Source organism: Leopardus geoffroyi, chromosome C1 (assembly GCF_018350155.1).
Source record: "Leopardus geoffroyi isolate Oge1 chromosome C1, O.geoffroyi_Oge1_pat1.0, whole genome shotgun sequence".
Lineage (NCBI taxonomy): Eukaryota > Metazoa > Chordata > Mammalia > Carnivora > Felidae > Leopardus > Leopardus geoffroyi.
Genome location: NC_059328.1, coordinates 151,836,421 through 151,847,536, shown reverse-complemented (window position 1 = coordinate 151,847,536; position 11,116 = coordinate 151,836,421). Strand labels below are relative to the sequence as shown.

The 11,116-nt window shown below is 35.6% G+C and overlaps 1 protein-coding gene across 3 annotated transcripts in view; it reads right to left on the bottom strand.

Annotated features, from left to right (window-relative positions):
* Positions 1 to 1,252: 1,252 nt before the first annotated feature.
* The window catches only part of GCA (grancalcin), a 34,211-nt gene continuing 24,347 nt past the window's right edge, over positions 1,253 to 11,116 (bottom strand). For 2 of the 3 annotated variants that reach the window (XM_045480024.1, XM_045480026.1), the window contains 3 exons: positions 10,974 to 11,087; positions 5,122 to 5,180; positions 1,253 to 4,497 (listed from right to left, as the gene is read on the bottom strand). In XM_045480024.1, the coding sequence (XP_045335980.1) occupies positions 4,471 to 4,497; positions 5,122 to 5,180; positions 10,974 to 11,087 (200 nt within the window). In that variant the 3' untranslated portion in view covers positions 1,253 to 4,470. Of the gene's footprint in view, positions 4,498 to 5,121; positions 5,181 to 9,306; positions 9,353 to 10,973; positions 11,088 to 11,116 lie in introns of those variants that run through there. The other variant, XM_045480025.1, reaches the window with a different exon arrangement.

Below are 11,116 nucleotides of genomic sequence, written 5' to 3'. Positions count from 1 at the left end.
TTGGTCATAATGTGGCATTTTCTAAGCTAAGGACTATTTACTCTGTTTAGTGGTTTAGATTCTCCACCATTCATTTTTTTAGGTTTAAGAAGCCAAGAGAACATTTCGCTATTTAATAAATGGAAAATCAAATCAAATATAGATTAGCAGAAACAAACGTGTATGTTATCTTTAAGTGAGGCTGATTAGAAAAAGAATCAAAGTATGAATAAGCTATTTAAAAACTTAAAATCTCTTGCCATAAGAGAGATTTGAGGGTGATGCATTTAGATAGCTTTGGGAAATTAAATATGCATCCAAAAGTTCGGCTAACCCGAAAATTTTCTGATATGGCCTATAATTTTCAAAAGAATATGGATCTTTATTTAGTATGTTTCTGGAACATACATACCTGTTCAGGTTGTCTCTTGAAATTTCAGTTATCATAGCAATATAAATGTGATTAAATATAGCCAGCTAAAATGCAAATGACTGCATGTATCTATAAAGCACATATTTATATTTTCATGCTTAAGGGAAAATGTTGGGATCCGCCCCCCCCAACAGTGTTATCTGATGAAGGTACTAATTCCTGGCATATTTGTCTCTGAATATAGCTATTAAATGATGACATAGCCAAAATTCTCATTTCCTGTAAGCTTTCCAAATCGCCACCGTCTCTGATGTTGTGGAAGGGTTGGAAATGTAAGTAGCACATAGGCAAGGACCCTCCTCACCCCCTGTCTGGTGCATCATAGTAATGTAGGAGTGCTGCCAATGTCTACTTACTCTACATTCAGATTTACAGAAGCACACCTGAAGTTATTCCTGAATGCTCACAAAATAATACACAAAGCTGTACATTGCCAAGCTACCTGGGTAAAAGGAATGTTAAGCAATACAAGGCTCTTTTCTTTATTAGATGCCGGTAAAATAAGTTTTTTAAAACAAGTAGAAAAAGAAATGGCAAGAAACAGAAGCACAGATTTCCCAGCATCCAAATAATGAGTTGATAGTGAGCCAGACAAATTTTTCATAAGTGTCCTAATGTTTTGCTGGAAAGTAGTTTTGTGCTCAGTATTCTAAATTACAGGAAATATTTAACTTAATATATGGACATATATGATGTTGTAACCTTATTCTATACTACAAATTACCTAAACAGTATTCATTTAAAATCTTCTCTGCATTCATCACTATAACAGAAGTTTTAAATATTTGTTTTTTCTTTGTGTCATCTAATTTTATTATAAAGTCTAGACATACTCTTAGATGATAGCTTAGAATTGTACAGTTATTTCAAAGTGCTTACAAAATCAAAAAGATGTGGTTTTTTAATACAAGTTTCAAAGTAATAAAACACCCATGGCTGCATTTTAAAGTTTAAAAGAAAAGAAAAAATGCTAACGTGAAAGAAGTCTTGGATTTTTACTCACTAGATTTAATTACCAGATGTTCACAAATTTATTCCTATTAATTTCCCAGAAAACTGCTACAAATTCGAGAAAACATATCATCTATGAATTTGTCAAAAGTACAAAAGAAAAGCACATTTCTGACAAATTGTATTCATTTAGTTTGTCCAGTTTAGTAATGCCGTAAGAGTACAAGTGAACTTGATTTGTATATTTTCCTTAGAGAAAGAATTATAAATTGATGTTTGTCATTTTTTAAACTGCACAGACTTTGAACTTCATTAATAAATTCTACTTTCTTCCAGGGTGAATACCTTTTCTGGAAATAAATATATTATTTGACACTTTTAAATTACTTTTTGTTTCTGAATGCATGCTTAAATAGATCAAATGAGCACAGTCCTTGAAATTACTTTAAAGTGGACCAAATTAAGATTCCAACAGTATTTATTTCCCCTTGATATAATTTAAAAGGTGTAAACTGCCACTCAAAATAGAAGTGCAATATCTGACATTGAACCATTTGGCAGTTTTTTAGGCGGAGGTGAATTAACTGCACTGTTATTTGAACTGAAGCATCTCATATATGTTAACAGATTTTGTATGATACAAAACTTTACAGCAAGCTATTTGAATGTTTATTAAAAAATTCTCAAAATGACATGGAAACATGTTTACTGTATAAATAAAAGCACTTAGATGTTAAGAGTGTACATTATTCAATATTTTACTCTTTACAAGAAAACTGGGTGTGAGTTAACCAGTACAAACTACCATACTATATTCATATTCCAGTCCTTGTTCATCATAAGACTATTTAATTTTTACTTTAGTAATGGATGTCTGTTTACATCAATTATCTTTAAAGCATCAAAAAGTGAGTTGCATTTCGGTATAAAAACTCCATCTAAAATATCCTCTATGCCTAACGCTTTATAAGATTATCTAGTTAATGGACAGTGCAAAAGAACTGTCTGACAAGTTGGATTGGCATGGAAAATTAGTTCTGCTAGAGAAAGGAGTTCTGTGGTCAAAAATTTTTGGAACTATGTCAAACAGAAGTAAACAGGATTTTCTGTACCTTAGGCTTTATCAAGCTCCCTGAAAAGGGTGAGAATTTCCCAAATATGTTTGGTCACTGAAACGGCTTCACAGACTGACCATGACCAAAATTCACAGAAACACCTTTGGAAAAAGGACGAGTTACAGAATCATATGAAGAGTTCTAATACAAAGTGTCATTTAGCAGAAACTTAAATGAATAATATCATATATCATTTTTAAAGTTTGTAGCCTCAACCATTAGCCTACGAGTAAGAAAAATTATAACTGACGTCACGAACGGTACAGCAATGCAATTACCTATAAGCTGGATGTTAAGATACCAGGCTGCTGAGTCATATTATCATCCTCATTCAACATGAATGATGTAAGAGTGTGTTTACATTAGTTTCTTCTACAACACTTCTAATTAGAATACTGTATTTTATTTTATACCTCAGTTAACATCCTCTCACATTATCAAATATATGTTCATGGAAAAAAAATTAGCAGCCAGAGGACAAAAGTATATGGATTATTTATTCACACGTTTATACTGCTGACCAAATGAATCTGACAGCTAATTACATAAAAATATAATGTCAAAATGACTACCCAATACTTCCTTTCCATGACTGTTGAAAGTAAAAGTGGATTTAAAATTCTGTAAGTTTACGAAACTTTTTTTTTTTCAAGATGCTACCATTCATCCTCCATCCTTTAAGAAACCCGGAATTTTCTAAAAAGAATAATTTGGTCACCAGTCATACTAAAATTACATCAATTTGTACTCGCATTTGAAGCTGGAAGACATTCAGTTAAGGTGTGAGAAAAACACATGGTGTTTCAAATCTTCATTAAGAAAGACTTAAGAGTGTTTGCAAGGAAAGGGGCAGGATTAACTACAACAGCTCATATCAGGGATCTGAAATGCTAAGGATGTGATGACCACTTTGCAATTTCCACAGTGATGCCACTCTGAAACAGGGTGTGGTGCCTGCTGTGGTCAGTGCCCCCCACATTACACACCTGTGTTCAACGACTTGCCAGTTTAGCAATGCCAAAACCTGCGGCTAATGTTGTCAAGAAAGGTGAACTTACAGTTTCTGTATATCTAAACAAATTGGTAGATTACTTGATTTTTTTAACTTTGTAAACAGTTGGCATTATATATGAAACAATTTAGTTTAATAGAATACATTGAAATGTTGACATCTCATTAAAAATATGTGTCACTTCCAGAAAGTCTAGATTTAAAAGGAAGATGCCATTTTAGGCCCTCTAGGTCATCACTAATGAAAAAAAAAAAATGCAGAGAAAACGTATGTTCTGTTAAGAACTTTTTTTTCCAAAGAAGATAATAAAGCATATTGAAGAAAAATATACACTGAAAAAAATAAAGGAAAAAATGCTTCCTATAGCCTTATTTCTCTATATATTAATTTGCAGTCTACTTAAGGTGACGTAATACAAAATTTTAGGAACTACGATTTTCTTCTTCATAGGCAAAGACCAGTGAGTTTCTCTTCTTAAATTATGCAATCAAGGAATAAAGAAACCCTTCTACAAATATGGCACAAAATCCAGACTTCTAGTTCACCTTCAAAACCAACAACGAGGAAAAAAAATTCAATGTATAATTTGTAACTTTCAGGTAAGTATACATTAGCTTTATCTAGGCTTTCACATTTGGCTTCTTATATTATCTATCTTGTAAATACATTCTTCTGGATTTACAATGTTAAAAATTAAGGCTAAAAGGTATTTACATCAATTCATCATATACCAATGTTTTATGATACTAAGATATGTTAAGTGAACAGCTTTCCTAAAAGCACTACTATTCCAAATACAAAAACACTTCTTGTATTGCTTTAAATTATGCACTAAAGTAAAAACACATAGAAATAGGACAGACTTATAACAAGGTAGAAACATGGAAAAGCCAAAAAAGCATTAAATTCAAAGTAGTCCAGTTCATGTCTTCCAAGGAAAAAAATTCACAGTATTTCTTCAGCTTTCCAATTCTAGACATTCAAATTGCCATAGTACCCTGCAAAAACTAACACATAAGCAAAATCATCAGCTGGTAACAACAAAAGTCTTTTTGCTTTTGATTAATTACACTCCATGAAAACATTTTCACACGAGGGGAAATTTTTAAAGTTTCCAAGGTTTGTAATTTAAACCAGTATGTACTAGCAGGGAAGTGTTGACTCCCTAACTTCCTCATAACAAGAACAAAACAAAAACCCTGAAACATTGAAGTACATGTGAAATATAATTAGTTTCAATTAGAAAAAAAACACTGGAATCAGGTTAATTGCAACCATTTGAAATGAGAAATGAACAGCTTCATAATTTATCATCATAGATGAAAATTTCCTCTTGAAGATTACCAAAAAATAAACTACTCTTTATAAAAATGGTAGCTTTGCCCTTAAAAATGATTTGAAAGGTAAACTGCCAAAAACATGTCATAAAATTTAGAAGTACCTTTATAATATAATGTCAACTTGATATTTATACAAGTATTTAACCTTTTATTTGCATTTAGCTGATAAATTCAGAAAAGGAATATGGTCTATAAAATATATTATTCCCATTATTGGTACCAGAGACCTCTTAAATTTTTTTAACAATTATGAACACATCTAGGGAACAGTGTAAATACCAGAATACTTACATCATCATATACAAAACTCACAACCCCTTGTTGCAAGTGGTCTCTTCTCCTAAAGAAATCTTTAAACAAACAAAAATTTATTACAATTTTAAATATATAGTTGTAAATGCTTAGTGCCCCTAGGTTCTAAAAAATGACTAATTTCATTCTCAATTTTTTTAAAAAAGGATTTTTTAGGGGTGCCTGGGTGGCTCAGTCGGTTAAGCATCTGACTGGCTCAGGTCAAGATCTTGAGGCTTGTGAGTTTGAGCCCCGTGTCAGGCTCTGTGCTGATAGTGCAGAGCCTACTTGGGATTCTCTCTCCCTCTCTCTCTCTCTGTCCCTCCCCTGCTCCTGTGCTCTCTCTCTCAAAATAATTAATAAAAATGAAAATAAATGTTTTTAAGGTTTTTTTAAAGTTGTTCTTTAAATTCCAGCTAGTTAACATACAGTGGAGTATTAATTTCAGGCGTACAATATTGTAATTCAACACTTCCACACATTATCAGGTGCTCATCACAAGTGCACTCCTTAATCCCCATCACCTATTTAACCCATCCCCCCAAACACCTCCCCTCTGTTGACCATCAGTTTGTTCTCTCTATAGCTAAAACTCTGTTCCTTGGTTTGCCTCTTTTTTCCCTTTGCACATTTCTTAAATTCCACATGTGAGTGAAATCATATGGTATACGTCTTTCTCTAATGGACTTATTTCACTTAGCTTGAACCTCTCTAGCTCCATCCATGTCACAAGTGGCAAGATTTCATTCCTTTTGATGGCTGAGTAATATTCCATTGTGTATACATACCACATCTTTATCCATTCATCGATAGATGGATACTTGGGCTTTTCGTAATTTGGCTACTATAGATAATACTCTTACAAATATCTGGGTGTATGTATCCCATTGAATCAGGATTTTTGTATTCTTTGGGTAAATACCTAGTAGTGCAATTACTGGATTGTATGATAGTTCCATTTTTAACTTTTTGAGGAAACTTCATACTGTTTTCCAGAGTAGCTGCACCAGTTTGCATTCCTACCAACAGTGCAAGAGGATTCCCCTTTCTCCACAGCCTCACCAACACCTGTTGTTTTTTGTGTTGATTTTAGCCATTCTGTTAGGGGTGGGGAACTCATTGTAGTAGTGATTTGTATTTCCCTGGTGAACAGTGATGTTGAGCATCTTTTCATGTGTCTGTTGGCCATCTGGATGCCTTCTTTGCAAAAAAAGTCTATTCATGTCTTCTGCCCATTTTTTAATTGGATTACTTGTTTTTTGGATGTTGAGTTTTATAATGTTCTTTATATATTTTGGATACTAACCCTTTATCAGGCATGCCATTTGAAAATATCTTCTCCAGTCCCATAGGTTGCCTTTTAGTTTTGTTGATTGTTTCCTTTGCTGTGCAGAAGTGTTTTATTTTTTTTATTTTTTTAAGCTTATTTATTTATTTTGAGAGAGACATAGAGAATGTGAGTGAGGGAGGGGCAGAGAGAGAGGGAGAATCCCAAGCAGGCTCCATGCCACCAGTGCAGAGTCCGATGCAGGGCTCAAACCCATGAAACCATGAGATCATGACATGAACTGAAATCAAGAGTTGAATGCCTTACTGACTGAACCCACCAAGTACCCCATGAGTGTTTTATTTTGATCAAGTCCCAATAGTTTATTTTTGCTTTTGTTTCCCCTGCCTCAGGAGACATATCTAGAAAAAAGTTGCTATGGCCAATTTCTGTGTTCTCCTCTGGAATTTTTATGGTTTTAAGGCTCACAGTTTAGGTCTTTAATCTATTTTGAATTTATTTTTGTGTATGGTATAAGAAAGTGGTCCATGTTGCTGTCCAGTTTTCCCAACACTATTTGTTGGAGAGATTGTCTTTTTCCCATTGGATATTCTTTCCTGCTTTGCCAAAGACTAACAGACTACATAATTGTGGGGTCATTTTTTGGGTTTTCTATTCTGTTCCATTGATCTATATGTCTAATTTTATGCTAGCACCATACTGTTTCAATTACTATAGTTTTGTAATCTAATTTGAAGTCTGGAATTGTGATGCCTCCAGCTTTGCTTTTCTTTTTCAAGGTTGCTTTGGCTATTTAGGGTCTTTTGTGGTTCTACAAACATTTGAGGATTAATTTTTCTGGCTCTACGCTTCTTGAGATAGACACATATTGCTATATACTTCCCTCTCCGCACTACTTTTGCTTCATCCCAAAATTCTGGGCCATTGTGTTTTCATTTTAATTTGTGTCCACGTATTTTTTTTTTAATTCCCTGGATGACCTATTCATTGTTTAGTATGACATTGTTTAATGTCTGTATATTTATGATCTCTCCAAGTTGTTTTTCTTGTAGTTGACTTCTAGTATCATAGTGTTGTAGTCAGAAAAGATGCATGGTATGATTTCAATCCTTTTGTATAATTGAGGCCTGATTTGTGACCTAACATGATCTATTCTGGAGAATGTTTCATATGTACTTGAAAAGAATGTGTTTTATACTGATTTAGGATGGAATGTTCCAAATATATCTGTTAAATCATCTGGTCCAGAGTGTCATTCAAAGACATTGTTTCCTTGTTTATTTTCTGTTTAGATTAGCTGTCCATTGATGTAAGTCAGGATGTTGAAGTCCCCTACTATCATTGTATTATTATCATTAATTCCTTTATGTTTGTTATTAATTGTTTTATATATTTAACTGCTCTCATGTTGGGTACATAAATATTTGCAAATTGGTAGATAGTCTTGTTGAATTGTCCCCTTTATTATGATGTAAGTACCCTTCTATATATCTTATTACAGTCTTTGTTTTAAATTCTATTTGTTTTATATAAGCATTGCAACTCTGGCATTCTTTTGCCATCCATTTGCTTGATACATTTTTCTCCATCCCCTCACTTTCAATCTGCAGGTGTCTTTAGGTCTAAAACAAGTCTCTTATAGGCAATGTATAGATGAGTCTTGTTTTTTAATCCATTTGGACAACCTATGTCTTTTGATTGTGGAGGGTTAAGTCCATTTACATTCAAAATAGTCCTTGAGAAATGTATTTAGTGCCATTTTATTACTTGTTTTGTCATTGTTTCTGGAGATTTTTCTCCCATCCTTTCTTGTCTCTCTGTTGCACTCAGAGTCTCCTTTAATATTCTTGCAGAGCTGGTTTAGTGGTCACTAATTCCTTTCGTTTTTGCTTGTCTAGAAAACTCAACTATTCTGAATGATAGACTTGCTGGATAAAGTATTCTTGGCTGCAGATTTTTCCCACTCAGCACTTTTTTTTTTTTTTCAATTTATTTTTAATGTTTCTGTTTGAGAGACAGAGTGTGAGCGGGTGAGGGGCAGAGAGAGAGGGAAACACAGAATCCGAAGCAGGCTCCAGGCTCCAAGCTGTCAGCCCAGAGCCTGACGTGGGGCTTGAATTCACAAACTGTGAGACCATGACCTGAGCGAAGTTGGACACTTAACTAGCTGAGCCACCCAGGCGCCCCTCCCACTCAGCACTTTAAACACAGCATGCCACTTCTTTCTGGCTTGCCAAGTTTCTGTTGAGAAATCTCCAGCTAGCCTTATGGGTTGTCCCTTATAAGTTAAGGACTTCTTTTGCCTTGCTGCTTTTAAGATTTTTTATCACTATATTTTGCAAATTTAATTATAGTATGTCTTGGTGTTGGCTTGCTTTGGTTGATTTTGATGGGAGTTCTCTGTACCTCCTAGATCTGGATGTCTCCTTCCCCAGATTAGGGAAGTTTTCAGCCCTTATTTGTTCAAATAAATTTTCTGCCCTCTTTTCTCTCTCTTCTTCTTCTGGGACTCCTATAATATGAACGTTATTATATCTGATGAAGCCACTGTGTTCCCTGAGTCTATTCTCACATTCCATAATTCTTCTTTGTCTCTTTTGTTCATCTTCATTATTTTCCATTTTGTTTTCAAAATAGCTAATTCATTCCTCTGCTTCTTTCAGCCTGCTGTTCGTTGTATCAAGCCTATTTCCAATCTCATTTATTGCATTTTTCATCTCTGATTCTTTTTTTAACTCTTTTTCCTCTGTGACAAGGGTCACCCTGATGTCTTATATTCTTTTCTCAACCCCAGTGAGTAACCTTATGATTGTTGCTTTACATTTTCCATCGGCATGTTACTTACATTTGTTTTGCTTAGATCTCTGGCTGTGGCCTTATTTTGTTTTTTCATTTGGGATAAATTCCTCCATCTTGGCATTTTGTCTAAGTCTCAGTCTTCTTCTGTGTTAGAAAGGCCAGTTAATTCTCCTGCTCCTGAGAGTAACAGCTTTATGGAGAAGAGGTCATGTAGTATCCAGGGCCTGGTGCTTCAAGGATTATCTCTGATGTTTGCTGTGTGAGTTCTGCTCTTATGTTTTGGCTGCTCTATCCTTCTGGCCAGTCATCTGTAGAGGTTCTACTTACCTGCTGTGGGCAGTGTTTGGTCGCTGGCCGGAACGTGTCAAGTTTTAACTAGGTGTGCTCTAGTCTGCTTGTTTAATGAGACCCGACACCACCTGCACCAGAACTGAGGCCATATAGAACTCTTCTGTCAGATGTGGTGGAGGCAGGGGCTTGTGCTGGGCTTCTGGGGAAGGAGCCTGCCATTCTGAGACTAAGGCATGCTTGACTGAGAAGTGAGTCCTGCTAGAGCACAGGGGTGTGGGGTTTGGTATAAGGAAATCAGGCAGCCCGTGTACGTGCTATGCCACTTCCCACGTGCAGCTATGTGCTTATGCTGAAGGGTGGGGGAGGGAAATGACACCAGCTGGCTCCTTTGTTCCTGGAGAGGTGTCTCTGTGAATGCTGCCTCTCAGGGATGTGCAAGAAGAGTGAATATTCTCCCCACTGTGTACCCCAAGCACCTTCAAATCACTGTTTCCATGCTGTCTGCCCCTAGGTTGTGTGTCTGCCTTCTCTCCAGGAGCAGTGCAGTACCCTCTGGACTCTATCCTAGTCAAGTCTGTTGACCTTCAAAAGTCTAAGCTTCAAGCCCTGCTAGTTGCAAGAACTCGTGAAATTCAGCCTCTCTCATTTTCCAAGCCAATGCTTTGGGGAAACATTCTCCTTATGCATTCCCATTTGTTCCTCTCTCTCTCTCACCCTTCTCCATGACTACAGCTTCCTCCTCCCTACACCACCCATGATCCATTTCTCCCCTCAACCATGTCTCCACTCATCCTACCTTCTTTGATGTGGCCTCTTCTCTCCCTTTAGTTGTGGAGTTTGTTCTGTCAATCTTCAGGTTGATTTCTGGGGTACTTAGGATAATTTGATAGCTATCTAGATGTGTTCATGGGACAAGATGAGTTTAGGGTCCTTCTACTCCACTGCCATCTTCCCTCTTTCTCTTCATACTCAATTAAATCAAGTGATTTCATATCCCAGGCAACTGAGACATGAAAACTTTCCAAAACTGAGCTACAACAATCTTTCAGTATTCATATTGCTAAAGTTTTTTTAAATTTTTTTTCACAATACTGCTAAAGTTTTAAAGCCTTAAAACTGATCAAATTTAACAGTGAATAATGGTGAAAAATACATAATATTACAAACTTGTCGAAGAAAACAAGAGATATTTTTCAGAGAAATAGCTACGGGGCACCTGGGTGGCTCAGCGAGTTAAGTGTCTGACCCTTGGTTTCTGCTCAGGTCATAATCTCACGGTTTCATGCGTTCAAGTCTCACATCAGTCTGTGCTGATAGTGCGGAGCCAGCTTAGGATTCTGTCACCCTCTGTCTGCCCCTCCCCTACTGTCTCTTTCAAAATAAATAAACTTAAAAATAATCAGTAATTTCAAAAAAGAAAAAGAAAAAGAAAAATAGCTACATAACGCTATACCCATTTTTAAATGATGAATACCTGTCAGTGCTCGAAGCTTCACACAGCAAGCCACATAATCATCAAAGAAGATTCTGCCATTCTTGCTGTACCGTTTAACAATAGCAGTTAATGTTTGAGGGCTCAACCTATAACCTAGAAATAAGAATTAACAGATTAAAACT